The sequence below is a fragment of the Euprymna scolopes genome, chromosome 46, assembly GCF_053919585.1.
Source record: "Euprymna scolopes isolate OS-2025 chromosome 46, ASM5391958v1, whole genome shotgun sequence".
NCBI classification, from domain to species: domain Eukaryota; kingdom Metazoa; phylum Mollusca; class Cephalopoda; order Sepiida; family Sepiolidae; genus Euprymna; species Euprymna scolopes.
Genome location: NC_136527.1, coordinates 65,485,189 through 65,505,995, shown reverse-complemented (window position 1 = coordinate 65,505,995; position 20,807 = coordinate 65,485,189). Strand labels below are relative to the sequence as shown.

Sequence of the window (20,807 nt, the reverse complement as noted above, 5' to 3'; positions counted from 1 at the left end):
TTTTCTGCGAAATGCAGACTAGCAAGGAAAAAGAAGGTGCAGACTGTCAAAATGCAACAATACGAGGATCAAGATGACAGTAGTAGTTCTTCAGACTATGGGCAGGTAGACAGTGTAACAATAAAAGAAAAAGTTAACGCTGTAAATCATGAGGTGATAAAAGCGGAAATGATGGTGAAAGGAAAGCCAATTATTTTTCAGCTTGACAGTCGAGCATCAGTAAACATACTGAATGAGAAGCATGTAATGGGGAAAACACTGGAGCCTTCAAATAAGACACTGGTCATGTGGAATGGAACAGAAGTGAAGCCATTGGGAGAGTGTCGAATCAAAATGATAAACCCCAAAACTGGACAAAAATATGCAGTTAAGTTTGTCATTGTAAAAGAGCATTTCCATCCTTTACTGGCAGCAAATGCAATTCAGAAGATGGCACTCATCACAATCAACCAGGACCAGTTCAAAATGACAGCCAAAATTTCCCACGTGGATGAATCCAGCAGCCAGAACTCTGACAGCATTATAAACGAGTTCAGAGATGTATTTAAGGAGGAATTGGATCAGTTACCTGGAGTGGTACATTTGGAGGGGGATACAGCAGTAACACCAAATGTAGCTGCAGTACGAAGAGTGTCAGTCGCACTGAAAGACAAATTAAAAGTTGAATTGGAGAAACTGGTTAAAAAGAAAATTATTGAACCAGTAAGTGAGCCAACTCCATGGGTAAGTGCATTGGCATTGGCGATGAAGAAAAATGGAAATCTAAGGATTTGCATAGACCCAAGACCACTAAATAAGGCTTTGAAAAGGTAACATTTCCAACTACCTACATTGGATGATTTGCTGCCAGAACTGGCTGACAGCAAAGTATTTTCCACTCTGGATTTACGAGATGGATTTTGGCAGTTGAAATTGGATGAAGTCAGCAGTCGTTTGACTACATTTACCACGCCATTTGGTTTGTTTCGGTGGAAGGTTTTACCATTTGCGATTACTCCAGCTCCAGAGATATTTCAAAAGGCCCTCTTTAACAATGTATGGGATTTAGAGGGTGTGATCAACAAAGCAGATGATCTTCTGGTGATTGGGAAAGGTAAAACAATGGAGGAAGCAACAGCTGATCATGACAAAAAACTGAGAAAACTGTTGCAGAGATGCCGTGATCGTGGGATTCGATTGAATGCTGGGAAATTGAACCTACGACAAACATCTATATCTTTCCTAGGTCACACGATAACCAGTGATGGGTTACTTCCTGACCCTGGGAAGGTAAAAGCTATAAAAGAGATGCCATGCCCAAAAGATGTTAAAGGCGTGCAAAGATTGGCTGGATTTGTGAACTACTTGGCAAAGTTTCTGCCACATATTTCCGACGTGATGGCCCCAATTCGGAATTTAGTGAAGGCAGATGTGCCATGGACGTGGTCCCAAATTCATGAAAGAGCTTTTGAAAAAATTAAAAGGTTAGTGAGTGAGGCACCAGTATTGATATAATATGAACCCATCAAACCTTTGGTCATTCAATGTGATGCAAGTGAGAAGGGTATGGGGGCTGCACTACTGCAGGAAGGTCAACCTCTAGCCTATATCAACCGTGCGCTGACTGACACAGAAACCCGATATGCGCAAATTGAAAAAGAACTGCTAGCAGTAGTCTATGCTACTGAACGGTTTCATCAATATACGTTTGGTCGACAGATAACGGTACTGACCGATCATAGGCCATTAGAAGCTATCATGAAAAAAGAGTTGGGAAAATGCCCCAAACGACTGCAAAACATGCTGATGAGATTACAGGCTTACAATGCTACCGTTCTGTACCATCCAGGTAGGAAGATGTTCCTTGCAGACACGCTATCAAGAGCATATATCCACGGAGTGAACAGCGAAGATATGGACAATGACTATGATGTCAAGGAAGCTGAATACATTCCTGTAACTGAGAAGAGGCTGCTTGAACTGCGCTCGGCCACAAAAGAAGACCGAAGCATGCAGCAGTTGCAGCAAGTAATTGTGGAGGGATGGCCAGACGAAAAAATACATCTTGACCCAGAGGTGAGACCGTTTTTTGGTATACGAAATAAAATGACTGTACAAGATGGGTTAATTTCCAGGGGTAATCGTGTAGTGGTTCCAATTACCCAGCGGGCTATACTGAAGGAGAAGCTGCATTCTACACACCTAGGAATAGAAGGATGTTGCAGAAGGGCAAGAGAATGTTTGTATTGGCCAAACATGAACAGTGAGATCAGAGATTATGTTTCAAAATGCCCCACATGCAGAAAATACGAAGTAGTCAATCCAGCCGAACCATTAATGGCTCCATGAAGTTCCTAACAGACCCTGGGCGAAAGTGGGAGTGGACCTGTTTAAGTTTACTGATAAAGACTATCTTTGTACTGTGGATTACATGAGCAACTTCTGGGAAATTGATCATCTTCAAAATACAAAAGCTAAGACAGTAGTAACCAAACTGAGACATCATTTTGCACGACATGGAATACCAGATCAGGAGAGGGAGTTAACCCGACACCACCCCAATGATATCAAGCCCCGAACAAACAAAAGCAGGCCTACGGACAACACGGTCGGGAAGAGTAGTGAGAGATCCTGTGAGATTCAGGGACTACGCGAAATAAAGTAGGGAAGGGCAGAATAATCCCTGTTAGGCAGGAGGGTAGTCTGCCTAGGTCACTTTTTTATACATATTTTATTTTAATTCCGTTCAGACGTTTTTTTTTGTTTTTTTTGTTTTCTCCTTTCTTTGAGAAAAGGGAAGATGTTGCATGAACAGCAACAGGTGTTACACCGTTTGGGGTAACGCCCCTTGGAGGTGACCGGTGTAAGAAGGGTATTAAATAAAGATGGTTACCGAGTAAACATAACGACTGGTTTTATGTTATATTTTATCCGTGGGCATCCTCACACATGAAACACCCTTATCATTTATTGTTTTGGGCTCAAATCAAATTAAGATGTTTTATCCAATGTCAAAGTAATCTACATCTTAAATTTCAAATGTTTAGTCCCAAAATTGGTGGAGGAGTTTGGTAGATTTTTCAAAGGTCAAATAGTTGAACTTTGACCGCTTGACAGCAAAATTTCTGTCCGAAAACCGATTACAAAGATTTTCCCAAATTGCAATACCCATTATGTCAAATCTCAAGTCTGTAGACTGAAAATTGATAGAGTAGTTTGGTAGGGAGATGTACACACAGATAGACAATTTCACACACACACACACACACACACACACACACACACACATATTAAATGAAAATTGATTAAACATTTATTAAATGAAAAGTAACTAAACAGCTGGGGAAGCAAAAAAAAAATGCCTCTGGGGCACGGTTGGGAGGAACAGGACACTCCTCATCACAAAGGCCAGGTTAGTGAATTGGGTAACACTTTGATGGTGGGTTTGCTTACACCTACTGGCGCCGCCATATGTGTAGGTGGTGGTCAGCATGTATGGCTATAATAGGCTATGGCACAGACGGTTCTCCCGGGTGCTGCTAAGGAATGGAAAACCAACTGAGGATAGATACTGAAGCATGAATTTTCTAGAATAAAATTGTACCTAACAAAACGAATTATTTTAGTGACATTTTTAAGTTTTTAAACTACCAAATAATCACACATTATTTCTGTCGTTGTTTCGACAAGCAGTTATAATAATACTGTTGCAAAACATAACCTTTTTATAGAAGAATAAAAAATTGTTTGAAATTAATTTTGTAACACGTAAACTTTCAGTTAGAAAGTTATTTGACCTAACTACACACTAAATTGTGGAAATTTTGCGAAGTGGAATGAAATTTTATAGGGAGTGAAATAATGTATTACTTGAAAGTAATTTACGAGTATTTAAACTGTCGAGTTGAAAGTAATTCTAATCTTATTTTGGTAAGTAAATACGAAACTATTGAAAAACAAAAGTTAAACAATCACACATTTGAATTGTTTATAATCATTGTATTAGGAAAGTATGCCGACAATGGTATCTTCACTAAAACCCCCTACTGCGAGGTGTGAAAATTGAACATTTTGGAATCAAAAGTAACAGATGGCCTTTAAAGAAAACGCGCTGTTTTACCATAGACCAATTTTTACCGTAGACCAAAATTATTCACGTTCGATTTTAAATATATTTGTTTATTCATTCATTGACAAAAAACGGCATCGATTAAAAAAAAAAACGTATTAACAGTAAGATTGTCTGTTTATTCATACTAAGTTTGGTAATCTGGAAGAAAGAGAGAGCCTGTTTCCTCCGTTTGACTATAGGTGGCGTTACTGTCTGTCCACCCATTTATGGAAGCACAAAATGTAAATAACGGCACCCTTGAAATAAAAAGAAATGTTTTTGTTATATTTTAATTTTAAACATGTTTTGTTTTGTTTATTTTCAAACATTTACGTTTTTTTTTTTTTTTTTTTTTTTTTTAATTTTTACGTTTCGAAGAGAACATCCTTTAAGGAATACTCAAGAAAACACATGTCACTTAGACGTAAAATGGTATCAACAATTGCATCCATTATGTGGGTTTGCAAAGGTTAATTGGCGGCAAAGATCGTAATAGATTGCGCATGTTTACAAAATAAAATTTAAAAACTATATTTGAAAATAAAATAATAACAAAAACATAAAAAATATGTTTAGAAAAAAAGAAAAAACGTAAATGTGTTTGGAAAAACAAAAAAGAAACGTAAATGTTTCCACAACAAAAAATAAATATGAAAAACGAAAAAAAAAACGTAAATGTTTGAAAATAAACAAGCAACAAAACGTAAATATGTTTGAAAAAAATAAAACTTAAATGTTTGCGAAACCCCCCCAAAAAAAACGTAAATATGTTTGAAAAAAAAAACAAAAAAACTTAAATATGTCTGTAAAAAAAAAAAAAAAAAAATGTTTAAAATTAAAATATAACAAAAACATTTATTTTTATTTCAAGGGTGACATTATATACATTTTGTGCTTCGGGTTTGTATTACTGTACACATAGATTCGAAAAAAGTTGTCAAAAAACAAATATATAACAATTAAATGTTATCAAAGGCAAGATAAGTTACTTTTCTACCAAACTGGATATAATTTTCGTGTTTTTATTCAATGTAACATGTTTATTCAGCTCGAAAAACATACAGTGTTTACCGATGTATTGGAAAATTCAAAATGGCGTCTGATTCTCTCTTTACCACGATAAGTTTGGGAAAAGGTGTTATAAATAAAAACTATACAAAATACTATTAAAAACCCGCCGAATATATGTCAACCTATGTCACGGTAACATATATTGAGCGAGTTTTTAACAGTATTTTATCCGGTGTCACTTCATAAGCTTTCAATATTCTGGTGAAGCATCTGCTATATTGATCATGTAGTGCTATCAGCTGTTTTAACAAGAAGTTGGATCTGTCGTCAACGCCAGGGTTTTTGTGATTTGAAACTCGTGCTAGCTTTGATCTAATTTTGTCTGGTGTTATTTCTGGTTCTGGTATTTCTATTTTGTTTTTATTTCTAGCAGTGTCAGAAATTTCGTGAAAATAGTGAATAATTCCACCCCATCTTTCCAAGCTCATAACTCCTCGAAAAATGTAATTCAAGCCCTAATTTTTTTTTTCAATTAAAGGAGTAAGGACCAAGGTTTTATTTAAAAAAACAAAAAAACAAAACAATGTGTTTTTTTTTTTTAAAAAAGGTTTTAAACTTCGGACTTTACAGGTAAATTTCTAAAAAACTGATTTTTTTTTTTGTTTTAAATTTGAATATATTATTTATTGACCTTTTCTCTTCAATTTGTGATATATAAACCTATTAAACATAAATTAATTATTTACTTTTTAATAGACATTTCAAAATGAGAGGCGTAAATTATTCGACCCCCTATCTTTCTAAGCTTATAACTCCTCGAAAAATGTAATTCAAGCCCTAATTTTTTTTTCAATTAAAGGAGCAAGGACCAAGGTTTCATTAAAAAAAAAAAAAGACAAAAAGAAAAAATGTGTTCTTATAAAATAAGGTTTTAAACTTCGGACTTTACAGGTAAATTTCTAAAAAACTGATTTTTTTTTTTTGTTTTAAATTTGAATATATTATTTATTGACCTTTTCTCTTCAATTTGTGATATATAAACCTATTAAACATAAATTAATTATTTACTTTTTAATAGACATTTCAAAATGGGGGGGGCGTGAAAATGGGGGGGCGTGAAAATGGGGGGGCGTGAATTTAAAAAAAACGTTTGTCTAAAATATTATATTCGGTTTATTGGAAAGAACATAAAATTTCACATTGACCCTGAAAATATCGTAAAAATAGAATCAATAGAAAAATTTTGATAGATTTTTAAAATTTAAAAATTTAAAAATATTGAGTTTAAAAATTGAAAAATATTGAGTTCGGAAAATTCATTACTGTTTTAAAAAAAAAATAAAAATATTTTTATTACTTTTAAAACAACTGTAATAGTTTATTTTGGAAGTATAATCCATAAAGAAAATAAATAACCCACTTTTAACAGAGAAATTACGAGATTTTTATATTGTATTGGCAGTTTCGTGTTAGGGGTGTCAAAAATTCCTACAAAAATTCTGATACTGCTACGATATCACCAATCCAATCCACTGGGCCTCTTGGTTATGTACTTCCTCTTTTTCAAATAAGGGTCTCCAGTAATCCTCTAATTACTGTTTATATGGGGGATTTTGATTTTTTCCCGTATTAGATTCCTGTAGAACGTTCTGGAATTGTTTGTAAAAAGTTTATTCTGTGTCTTTGCATTAATCTTTGCCATGCGATGTTTAATTCTTTGGGCAATGGCTGGTATTTTGCCTTCCAGTTCCTTTATTATGTTTCCTATATTTTATAATTTGTTTGGAATTTGGCACGGATTCTTTTGACAGCCTACCTTCCACTGTGGGATTCCTAGTGAACTGGTTTAATTGGCGAAGCTCCTTTCTACCGGTGTTTAGTTGTTTAATAGCTTGACTTTCCACTATGGTGTTGCTTTTGGTTACGTTAGTTTTTTGTTTGTATTTTGGTGTATATTAGGAGGAAGTATTTTGTTGCTAATGTATAGCCCAGCTGCATATTTTATATTATTTAGCTGCCTAAGTTCTATTTCTTCTGGAACAAGCCTCATGAGTGTAATATTTACTTTTATGATTAATGACTTAAAAATCTTGAGGCTTGTATTTTAGGCAACCCTGGCCTTTCTTCCAGCCTCATTATTTCTCTACTGTGTTACAGAGGTTATTTTATATTTCTAACTGCTCATTATCTGGTTCTGGAAGCAAAATAATTGATGGAGATTTTCTTGGTGAGGGAATTATTTCAAGTGTTGATAGTTGAAGATATGGATTCCTAACATGAAGTTATGCACCTCTGTTGAATTTTTTGTTTTAAGGGCTCCCTGTTGAGTAGTTACCGACAAATGTTGCACTGATCTATGGTGTTGATGTTGCAGGCTCACATTTGCAGTCTCATCCAGTTTGGTAGAATACAAAATAGGTCTTTCTAATCGATTCTCCTGTGTGTTAATTAAAAATTGTTATGGTACGATCGCTTTCCCAGGGAGAGTTACTTGGTTGAAAAACGTTCTGGGAATGCAACCAGCTCCCCCAGTGTTAGACATGCTATCCAAACGATATCTAACATGATGCACATGTTGGAAACATCAACAAAAACTGGTCGAGATGTCATCAGCTATAACCGGCTGGCATGAGTAGCTTCTTGTCTTCATTGCATTGTCACAGGCATCTTTCCATCATCGGCATTAATGGCATGCTGGAATTTAACGCTTATACAAAAATAGCAAAGAAATGCATTTTTATAAAAATATAATTTATTTAAGATTTAACAATGAGGAGCATATTTTTATAAAAACCAGATGCATGCTATGTCACATCCACCAACTGCAGAATGCAAGCGTCAATTGTTTAAAACAATAGAATTATATTTAATTCTCTCTTTCTTCCTTAAATGAGAGAGAAAAGGAGTGAAAGAAATAGAGAAAGAGAGAGGGGGCATTCATACATAACGTTTAAACATTGTTTTGTTTTTGTACCCATGAGTTCTTTCAGGTTTGACCTTTCAAATTTCAAGGTCTTATATCGTTTTGCTTTGGTTCAATATTATAAACAAACTGTCATTTTTGGCTTGAGTCATAGCAGAACATTTTCAAAATCACAAACACCTGCTTAACACATCTGCATCTTACAAGTACAGACCAAGTTAGGCGCAAGGTTCATTAATGAAGAAACTCCCAGCTCTCTCAAAAGTGGCTACACCATTGTGCCACACTGTGATATCTTTTTTTTTTTCATTTTTCTTAAACTTTTTCTTCTAGGGGATGAGACATCCAACAAGATGTCTGACATTTACCCCTATTTTAGTGAGTCCAACCAAGAGATCTTTTCAGGATTCTAGCCGTCCCTTTCAGTGCAATCGTTTGTATTTCACTTGCACTTGGCTCACCGGGTATGCTTGCTATGTACTTTTTAAAGTTGTTTTTCATAAGCCCAGTTGCTCCTATGATGACTGGTATAATTGAAACGTCTTTTAATTTCCAATTTCGTTTCATATCATACATAAGTCCTTGATACTTTGTTATCTTTTCCCTCTCAACTCTGTTAAGCCCTGTATCATTGGGTACACTGACCTATATTACGGTCGCTTTTTTGTTTGCTCTGTCCCAAATCACTATATCTGGTTTAACAGCTGCGTTTTCTAGATATGTAGCAGTAGGGATTATGTAGTCATAGTGAATAGTGTAGTTGTCATTCCCAACTGTTCATTCGGGTATATGTTCCCAGGATTTTTTACTACACTGAATGTTGAGTTTCTTACATATCTTCCAGTGAAGGTATTTGCAAACTCCGTTATGGCGATCTGTATAATAACCGTCTCCAAGTAGGACTTTGCAACCAGAAATCAGGTGGCCCACACTCTCAACCTCAGTGCTACAGAACCTGCATTTATTATTGTTGCTTAGACCACACATCTTTTTGAAGGCGTTTGTCATGAGGCCCTGGTCTTGTGCAGCCAATATCAACCTCTCTTGGTCGTAATGGAGGGATCCTCTTTTGAGCCAGTCCAGGGAACCATCCCTATCAATATATTCTTGGGATAGTTCAGTCGGTAGGTATTTTGCCCGTTTATGGTTGGTCCATTCCAGTGTGTTTAAACTTGTGAGTTCTGAAATTACAGTGCTGTATATCCAGTGTGTTTAAGCATGTGAGTTTTGAAATTGCAGCGCTGTGCAAATGTTGAAGCACACACTTCACAAGTATATGGTTTCTCACCTGTGTGTATTCTCATATGGATTTTTAACGAACATTTTTTAGAAAATGCAAAGCCACACACTTGACATAAATGAGGTTTTTCCCCAGTGTGTGTGAACATATGATCTTTTAAAGTTGATTTGAATGAAAATGCTGAACCACACAATTCACATGAATAACGTTTTTCACCCGTGTGCGTGAACATATGACTTTTTAAATTTCCTTTGTTTGAAAATGATGAACCACAAACTTTACACGTACATAGTTCTCGATTGTGTGTTTGCATGTGTTTTTTTAATTCGGTTCTTAATAAAAATGCTGATTCACATATGTCACATCGAAACGATTTTTCACCTTTGTGTATTGTCATGTGTGTTTTTAAACTAGAAATATCAGAAAATTCTAAATCACAAATGATGCATGAATATTGATTGGCTCCAGTCTGTGTTTGCCTTTTTAGCTTTAAATTAGAAGACTTTTGAACAGACATATTGGCACACCACATGTGAGTGTATATATATATATATATATATATATATATATATATATATATATATATATATATATGTATATATATAACGCTATTCAAAACTTATGAAGAACTATTTTTTTGATTTTGCAAATGTCTCATTTTGTAAATTTCAAACTGATATCTAAATTTTGCATATATATATATATATATATATATATATATATATATATATATATATATATATAACGTTATTCAAAACTTATGAAGAACTATTTTTTTAATTTTGTAAATGTCTCATTTTGTAAATTTCAAACTGATTGTGCATATTAACATTTGGCTTTTCCGAAAGTGAGAAAAACTAGACCTATTACTGTACCCATTTTCTAATTTCTTGTGATAATCTATTTATCAATAAAAATAACCACAAAAATTTTAACAATAAAAATAACCACAAAAAGGTTATCAATAAAAACAACTACAAAAAATCACTTTCAGAAAATCCAAGTGTTTAATCTTGAATTGATGAACCCAGGAAATATTTCTGCACAATATTTCTTCATACGCGAATTAAAAGAAGTCCATTATTTGTCACAGTTTAAACCTGAAAATAAAAAACATGTGTTAATTGTATTACTTTATTGTACTAATTTGTGTTAGAAATTTTATGATCTGAAAAGATAAATAGTTTCCTTTTATTGCTGTTAATTTCAGATTTATTTTGGTTTTGTTTGTAGTTATGTATTTGGTGTATCAGAGGTTCGATTATTGGATCAATAAATACTTGTATATCATCCAAAATTTCGTTGTTGATTGCAATGTGATCAGAATAAAAACGATTTGATATTTTGTGTGAACAAATCAAACATTATAAATTTCATTTCTTATTTTACTTCCTGCAAAAACCACCACAATTAAAGAAAAAATTGACGTCAAGCACAATTTTTGGAAGTAAATGAAAATAGTCATTACTTAAACTTGCATTTCAGATCAGATAATAAGTAAGTATATTTATTATATAAATAAATAAATTAGTGCTAAATTATGTTAAATGTGTCAAAAGGACAGCAAAACAATAAAACAAAACTCATTGTTTTTAAAAATAAGAAAATGAAAGTAATTTGTGGAATAAAGTAAATCAACACTATTAAAATAAATGAACTTAAAAAAGATAAAATATGTCCTCATCCTTTGTATTTAAATAAAAAGTGTGAGAATTTGTAGATCAACAGTTGTTTTGAGAAAAGTCTACAAACAAATGCTGGACGAGCATGAAAGAATAGCACACTACTAATTAAATGGCATGACAACATATTAAGTGAGAAACAGTATGGCTTATGTGTAGACTTTGTACATATCTACTCCATTAGTAACTGATGCTAAAATGTTATTTGTACAGTTATAAGTTATTTAGCATAAGAAGACATGTTGAGGATTATGTTTTGTCAAAAGCAGTTTTTATCCAAGTATTTTACAAAACAGTATTCTATGATTTTTCAGAACGAGGTGATATATGAAAAAGCTGGATATATTCAAATCAGCAGAAATATGTTAGCATTAATATATAAAAGGGAAATCAATTGGGATGAACTAATTGCTCAACCATTTTTCTGTAGTTTAATTATTAAGCTCTACTATCGAAATAAGTATTAAGAAACAATGTAACGTCTACTCACAATTGTTAAGATACTTTATCACAATCTTAAATTATAGGGACGCAAAGATGAATAAATGGACAAATTATCTCTTAAAAGTTTGCAGAAGATTGTTAATAGCACTGTACTGAGCACTACCGAAATATTCGAAAAATATCCCAAAAAATTATTTGCATGAAATAAAGAGTCTACGCACGGTTGTCATGATACATATTATTATGCATCGATGATATTATGTCGCTTTCATAATCTGTATAGGATTAATCTGATGTTAGCGAAAATAAATGGAACGATTTTCTCCTTCAAATCTTATGTTGTTCATTTATTTGCTTTATTTATATCCTAAAAAATCCTATGCACAGTGTTATGTCACGGCCATTCACTTTTGATAATTATTTACTAAATTGCTAATTATATGTTTTCATCACTTTTGCTATAAATTATAGAATTTTTATCACAGTTGATTCTTAAGACATAATACAAAGTATAATTTTCTTTTATGACAAGCAATAGCAATCAAGAGTGGTAATACTTATTTCTTTATCATGGCTGAAAACTTAGTAAAATTGATGAGAAAATTGTCCTCATAGTACATTTACTAAAATATAAATAGCAAAAATTTATTTACTAAAATAAAGGACAATTATTTATTTACTTAAATATAAATGATAATTTGTTTACTAAAACATGAATAATAACATTAAAAAAGCAAATAACAATAAATTATTTACTAAAAAATATAAATAATTTACTTACTAAAACATGAACACCAATAATTTATTTATGAAAACAAAACTAAACACATTTGTTTACTAAAATGAAAAAAAAAATTTATTTACTAAAACATAAACAAAAATTCATTACAAAGACATAAATAAAATAATTTATTTACTAAAACAGAAACAAAAATTCATTACAAAGACAGAAATAAAATAATTTATTTACTAAAAAATTACTATAATTTATTTACTAATACATAAAATATAATTTCTGTACAAAAAAAAATAAAAAACAATATTTTACAATATTTTATTTACACAAACATATATAGGAAACATTTTATTTACTAAAAAATAGCAATATTTATTTCAGTAAAACATAAATAGCAATATTTTATTCACTAAAACATAAATATTTTATTTAATAAAACATGAATAGCAATATTTTATTTACTAAAACATAAATATTTTATTTACTTAAACATAAATATTTTATTTACTAAAACATGAATAGCAATATTTTATTTACTAAAACATAAATATTTATTTACTAAAACATGAATAGCAATATTTAATTTACTAAAACATAAATAGCAATATTTTATTTACTAAAACATGAATAGCCATATTTTATTTACTAAAACATGAATAGCAATATTTTATTTACTAAAACATAAATAGAAATACTTTATTTACTAAATATTTAGCAATATTTTATTTACTAAAACATGAATAGCAATATTTTATTTACTAAAATATAAATAGCAATATTTTATTTAATAAAACATAAATATGTTATTTACTAAAACATAAATATTTTATTTACTAAAAGATAAATATTTTAATTACTAAAACATTAATATTTTATTTAATAAAACATAAATAGCAATATTTTATTTACTAAAACATAAATGGAAATAATTTATTTACTAAAATTTTAGCAATATTTTATTTACTAAAACATTAATAGCAATATTTTATTTACTAAAACATTAATAGCAATATTTTATTTAATAAAACATAAATAGCAATATTTTATTTACTAAAACATAAATTGAAATAATTTATTTACTAAAAATTTAGCAATATTTTATTTACTAAAACATAAATATTTTATTTACTAAAACATGAATAGCAATATTTTATTTACTAAAACATAAATAGCAATATTTTATTTACTAAAACATAAATAGCAATCTTTTATTTACTAAAACATGAACAGTAATATTTTATTTACTAAAACATGAATAGTAATATTTTATTTACTAAAATATAAATTGCAATATTTTATTTAATAAAACATAAATAGCAATATTTTATTTAATAAAACATAAATATTTTATTTACTTAAACATAAATATTTTATTTACTAAAACATAAATATTTTATTTACAAAAACATGAATAGCAATATTTTATTTACTAGAACATAAATATTTTATTTACTAGAACATAAATATTTTATTTACTAAAACATAAATAGCAATATTTTATTTAATAAAACATAAATAGCAATATTTTATTTACTAAAACATGAATAGCAATATTTTATTTACTAAAACATAAATAGCAATATTTTATTTACTAAAACATAAATAGAAATAATTTATTTACTAAAAATTTAGCAATATTTTATTTACTAAAACATGAATAGCAATATTTTATTTACTAAAACATGAATAGTAATATTTTATTTACAAAAATATAAATAGCAATATTTTATTTACTAAAACATAAATAAAAATATTTTATTTACTAAAACATAAATATTTTATTTACTAAAACATAAATATTTTATTTACTAAAACATAAATAGCAATATTTTATTTACTAAAACATAAATAGCAATATTTTATTTACTAAAACATAAATAGCAATATTTTATTTACTAAAACATAAATGGAAATAATTCATTTACTAAATATTTAGCAATATTTTATTTACTAAAACATAAATAGCAATATTTTATTCACTAAAACATGAATAGTAATATTTTATTTACTAAAATATAAATAGCAATATTTCATTTTATTAAACATAAATAGTAATATTTTATTTACTAAAACATAAATAGTAATATTTTATTTAATAAAACATAAATAGTAATATTTTATTTAATAAAACATAAATAGAATATTTTATTTAATAAAACATAAATAGCAATATTTTATTTAATAAAACATAAATAGTATTATTTTATTTACTAAAACATAAATAGTAATATTTTATTTAATAAAACATAAATAGTAATATTTTATTTAATAAAACATAAATAGAATATTTTATTTAATAAAACATAAATAGCAATATTTTATTTAATAAAACATAAATAGTAATATTTTATTTACTAAAACATAAATAGTAATATTTTATTTAATAAAACATAAATAGTAATATTTTATTTAATAAAACATAAATAAAATATTTTATTTAATAAAACATAAATAAAATATTTTATTTAATAAAACATAAATAAAATATTTTATTTAATAAAACATAAATAGAATATTTTATTTAATAAAACATAAATATTTGATTTAATAAAACATAAATAGTAATATTTTATTTAATAAAACATAAATAGTAATATTTTATTTACTAAAACATGAATAGTAATATTTTATTTACTAAAATATAAATAGCAATATTTCATTTTATTAAACATAAATAGTAATATTTTATTTAATAAAACATAAATAGTAATATTTTATTTAATAAAACATAAATAGTAATATTTTATTTAATAAAACATAAATAAAATATTTTATTTAATAAAACATAAATAGCAATATTTTATTTAATAAAACATAAATTAAATATTTTATTTACTAAAACATAAATAAAATATTTTATTTACTAAAACATAAATAACAATAATTAATTTATTAAACGTTTATAACAAAAATTTATTTGCTAAAACATAGGTAAGAATAATTTACTGATCAAATTAATAGCAATATCTTATTTACAAAACCATGAATAGCAATATTTTATTAACTAAACCATAAATAAAAATCATTTATTTGATAAAACATTGATAGGAATAATGTATTTAGTAAAACATAAATAAGAATAATTAATTTACTAAAACATTAAGAGCAATGGCTTATTTACAAAAACATGAATAGCAATATTTTTTACTAAAACATTAATAGAAATAATTTATTCACCAAAACAGAAATAACAATAATTTATTCAGTTAAACAAAAATTAAAAATAATTTATTTACTAAATTAAAATAATAACATTTTTACTAAAACAAATAAGATTTTATTTACTAAACAGAAATAAAAAATATATTTACTAAAACATGAATATCAATAATTTATTTACTAAAATGCTAATATTTTTTTACTAAAACATAAATAACCTTTTCTTTTACTAAAACATAAATAACAATAATTTATTTACTAAACTACGAATAACAATAATTTATTTAATAAAATATAAATAGCAATATTTTATTTACTAAAACATAAATAGCAATATTTTATTCACTAAAACATAAATATTTTATTTACTAAAACAGGAATAGCAATATTTAATTTACTAAAACATAAATATTTTATTTACTTAAACATAAATATTTTATTTACTAAAACATGAATATTTTATTTACTAAAACATAAATATTTTATTTACTAAAACAGGAATAGCAATATTTAATTTACTAAAACATAAATAGTAATATTTTATTTAATAAAACATGAATAGCAATATTTTATTTACTAAAACATAAATATTTTATTTACTTAAACATAAATATTTTATTTACTAAAACATGAATAGCAATATTTTATTTACTAAAACATAAATATTTATTTACTAAAACATGAATAGCAATATTTAATTTACTAAAACATAAATAGCAATATTTTATTTACTAAAACATGAATAGCAATATTTTATTTACTAAAACATGAATAGCAATATTTTATTTACTAAAACATAAATAGAAATAATTTATTTACTAAAAATTTAGCAATATTTTATTTACTAAAACATGAATAGCAATATTTTATTTACTAAAATATAAATAGCAATATTTTATTTAATAAAACATAAATATGTTATTTACTAAAACATAAATATTTTATTTACTAAAAGATAAATATTTTAATTTCTAAAACATTAATATTTTATTAAATAAAACATAAATAGCAATATTTTATTTACTAAAACATGAATGGAAATAATTTATTTACTAAAATTTTAGCAATATTTTATTTACTAAAACATTAATAGCAATATTTTATTTAATAAAACATAAATAGCAATATTTTATTTACTAAAACATAAATTGAAATAATTTATTTACTAAAAATTTAGCAATATTTTATTTACTATAACATAAATATTTTATTTACTAAAACATGAATAGCAATATTTTATTTACTAAAACATAAATAGCAATATTTTATTTACTAAAACATAAATAGCAATATTTTATTTACTAAAACATGAATAGTAATATTTTATTTACTAAAACATGAATAGTAATATTTTATTTACTAAAATATAAATTGCAATATTTTATTTAATAAAACATAAATAGCAATATTTTATTTACTAAAACATAAATATTTTATTTACTTAAACATAAATATTTTATTTACTAAAACATAAATATTTTATTTACAAAAACATGAATAGCAATATTTTATTTACTAGAACATAAATATTTTATTTACTAAAACATAAATAGCAATATTTTATTTAATAAAACATAAATAGCAATATTTTATTTACTAAAACATGAATAGCAATATTTTATTTACTAAAACATTAATAGCAATATTCTATTTACTAAAACATAAATAGAAATAATTTATTTACTAAAAATTTAGCAATATTTTATTTACTAAAACATGAATAGCAATATTTTATTTACTAAAACATGAATAGCAATATTTTATTTACTAAAACATAAATAGCAATATTTTATTTACTAAAACATAAATAGCAATATTTTATTTACTAAAACATGAATAGCAATATTTTATTTAATAAAACATAAATAGCAATATTTTATTGACTAAAACATAAATAGAAATAATTTATTTACTAAAAATTTAGCAATATTTTATTTACTAAAACATGAATAGCAATATTTTATTTACTAAAACATGAATAGTAATATTTTATTTACAAAAATATAAATAGCAATATTTTATTTACTAAAACATAAATAGCAATATTTTATTTACTAAAACATGAATAGTAATATTTTATTTACTAAAATATAAATAGCAATATTTCATTTTATTAAACATAAATAGTAATATTTTATTTAATAAAACATAAATAGTAATATTTTATTTAATAAAACATAAATAGATTATTTTATTTAATAAAACATAAATAAAATATTTTATTTAATAAAACATAAATAGAATATTTTATTTAATAAAACATAAATATAAATGTTTTAGTAAATAAAATATTGCTATTTATGTTTTAGTAAATAAAATATTTATGTTTTAGTAAATAAAATATTTATGTTTTAGTAAATAAAATATTTTTATTTATGTTTTAGTAAATAAAATATTGCTATTTATATTTTTGTAAATAAAATATTACTATTCATGTTTTAGTAAATAAAATATTGCTATTCATGTTTTAGTAAATAAAATATTGCTAAATTTTTAGTAAATAAATTATTTCTATTTATGTTTTAGTAAATAAAATATTGCTATTTATGTTTTAGTAAATAAAATATTGCTATTTTTATTTAATAAAACATAAATAGTAATAATTTATTTACTAAAACATAAATAGTCATATTTTATTTAATAAAACATAAATAGCAATATTTTATTTAATAAAACATAAATAGAATATGTTATTTAATAAAACATAAATAGAATATTTTATTTAATAAAACATAAATAGAATATTTTATTTAATAAAACATAAATAAAATATTTTATTTAATAAAACATAAATAGTAATATTTTATTTAATAAAACATAAATAGAATATTTTATTTAATAAAACATAAATATTTTATTTAATAAAACATAAATAGAATATTTTATTTAATAAAACATAAATAGTAATATTTTATTTAATAAAACATAAATAAAATATTCAATTTAATAAAACATAAATAGTAATATTTTATTTAATAAAACATAAATAAAATATTTTATTTAATAAAACATAAATAAAATATTTTATTTAATAAAACATAAATAGTCATATTTTATTTAATAAAACATAAATAGTAATATTTTATTTAATAAAACATAAATAAAATATTTTATTTAATAAAACATAAATAGTAATATTTTATTTAATAAAACATAAATAGAATATTTTATTTAATAAAACATAAATATTTTATTTAATAAAACATAAATAGAATATTTTATTTAATAAAACATAAATAAAATATTTTATTTACTAAAACATAAATAAAATATTTTATTTAATAAAACATAAATAGTAATATTTTATTTAATAAAACATAAATAGAATATTTTATTTAATAAAACATAAATAGAATATTTTATTTAATAAAACATAAATAGAATATTTTATTTAATAAAACATAAATAGTAATATTTTATTTAATAAAACATAAATAGAATATTTTATTTAATAAAACATAAATAGAATATTTTATTTAATAAAACATAAATAGAATATTTTATTTAATAAAACATAAATAGAATATTTTATTTAATAAAACATAAATATTTTATTTAATAAAACATAAATAGAATATTTTATTTAATAAAACATAAATAGAATATTTTATTTAATAAAACATAAATATTTTATTTAATAAAACATAAATAGAATATTTTATTTAATAAAACATAAATAGCAATATTTTATTTAGTAAAACATAAATAGAATAATTTATTTAATAAAACATAAATAGTAATATTTTATTTAATAAAACATAAATAGTAATATTTTATTTAATAAAACATAAATAGTAATATTTTATTTAATAAAACATAAATAAAATATTTTATTTAATAAAACATAAATATTTTATTTAATAAAACATAAATAGTAATATTTTATTTAATAAAACATAAATATTTTATTTAATAAAAAATAAATAGTAATATTTTATTTAATAAAATATAAATAGAATATTTTATTTAATAAAACATAAATAGTAATATTTTATTTAATAAAACATAAATAGAATATTTTATTTAATAAAACATAAATATTTTATTTAATAAAACATAAATAGTAATATTTTATTTAATAAAACATAAATAGAATATTTTATTTAATAAAACATAAATAGTAATATTTTATTTAATAAAACATAAATAGTAATATTTTATTTAATAAAACATAAATAGTAATATTTTATTTAATAAAACATAAATAAAATATTTTATTTACTAAAACATAAATAGTAATATTTTATTTAATAAAACATAAATAGTAATATTTTATTTAATAAAACATAAATAAAATATTTTATTTAATAAAACATGAATAGTAATATTTTATTTAATAAAACATAAATAGCAATATTTTATTTACTAAAACATAAATAAAACATGTTATTTAATAAAACATAAATAAAATATTTTATTTACTAAAACATAAATAAAATATTTTATTTAATAAAACATAAATAGTAATATTTTATTTAATAAAACATAAATAGAATATTTTATTTAATAAAACATAAATAAAATATTTTATTTAATAAAACATAAATAGTAATATTTTATTTAATAAAACATAAATAGTAATATTTAATTTAATAAAACATAAATAAAATATTTTATTTACTAAAACATAAATAAAATATTTTATTTAATAAAACATAAATAGTAATATTTTATTTAATAAAACATAAATAGAATATTTTATTTAATAAAACATAAATAAAATATTTTATTTAATAAAACATAAATAGTAATATTTTATTTAATAAAACATAAATAAAATATTTTATTTACTAAAACATAAATAAAATATTTTATTTACTAAAACATAAATAGTAATATTTTATTTAATAAAACATAAATAGTAATATTTTATTTAATAAAACATAAATAAAATATTTTATTTAATAAAACATAAATAGTAATATTTTATTTAATAAAACATAAATAGCAATATTTTATTTAATAAAACATAAATCAAATATTTTATTTAATAAAACATAAATAGAATATTTTATTTAATAAAACATAAATAAAATATTTTATTTAATAAAACATAAATAGTAATATTTTATTTAATAAAACATAAATAGAATATTTTATTTAATAAAACATAAATAAAATATTTTATTTAATAAAACATAAATAGTAATATTTTATTTAATAAAACATAAATAGAATATTTTATTTAATAAAACATAAATAAAATATTTTATTTACTAAAACATAAATAAAATATTTTATTTAATAAAACATAAATAGTAATATTTTATTTAATAAAACATAAATAGAATATTTTATTTAATAAAACATAAATAGTAATATTTTATTTAATAAAACATAAATAGTAATATTTTATTTAATAAAACATAAATAAAATATTTTATTTAATAAAACATAAATAGTAATATTTTATTTAATAAACATAAATAAAATATTTTATTTAATAAAACATAAATAGAATATTTTATGTAATAAAACATAAATAGAATATTTTATTTAATAAAACATAAATAGTAATATTT

General features: G+C 23.7%; 1 protein-coding gene across 1 annotated transcript in view; it reads right to left on the bottom strand.

Moving 5' to 3' along the window:
* LOC145270143 (uncharacterized) overlaps nt 1-9,781 on the bottom strand; it is a 55,690-nt gene extending 45,909 nt beyond the window's left edge. The window contains exons 1-2 of the mRNA XM_080125752.1: nt 9,216-9,781; nt 569-642 (exon numbers count right to left, since the gene is read on the bottom strand). Of these exons, the coding sequence (XP_079981878.1) occupies nt 569-642; nt 9,216-9,781 (640 nt within the window). The remainder of the gene's footprint in view (nt 1-568; nt 643-9,215) is intronic.
* Between the last annotated feature and the right edge of the window lie 11,026 nt (nt 9,782-20,807).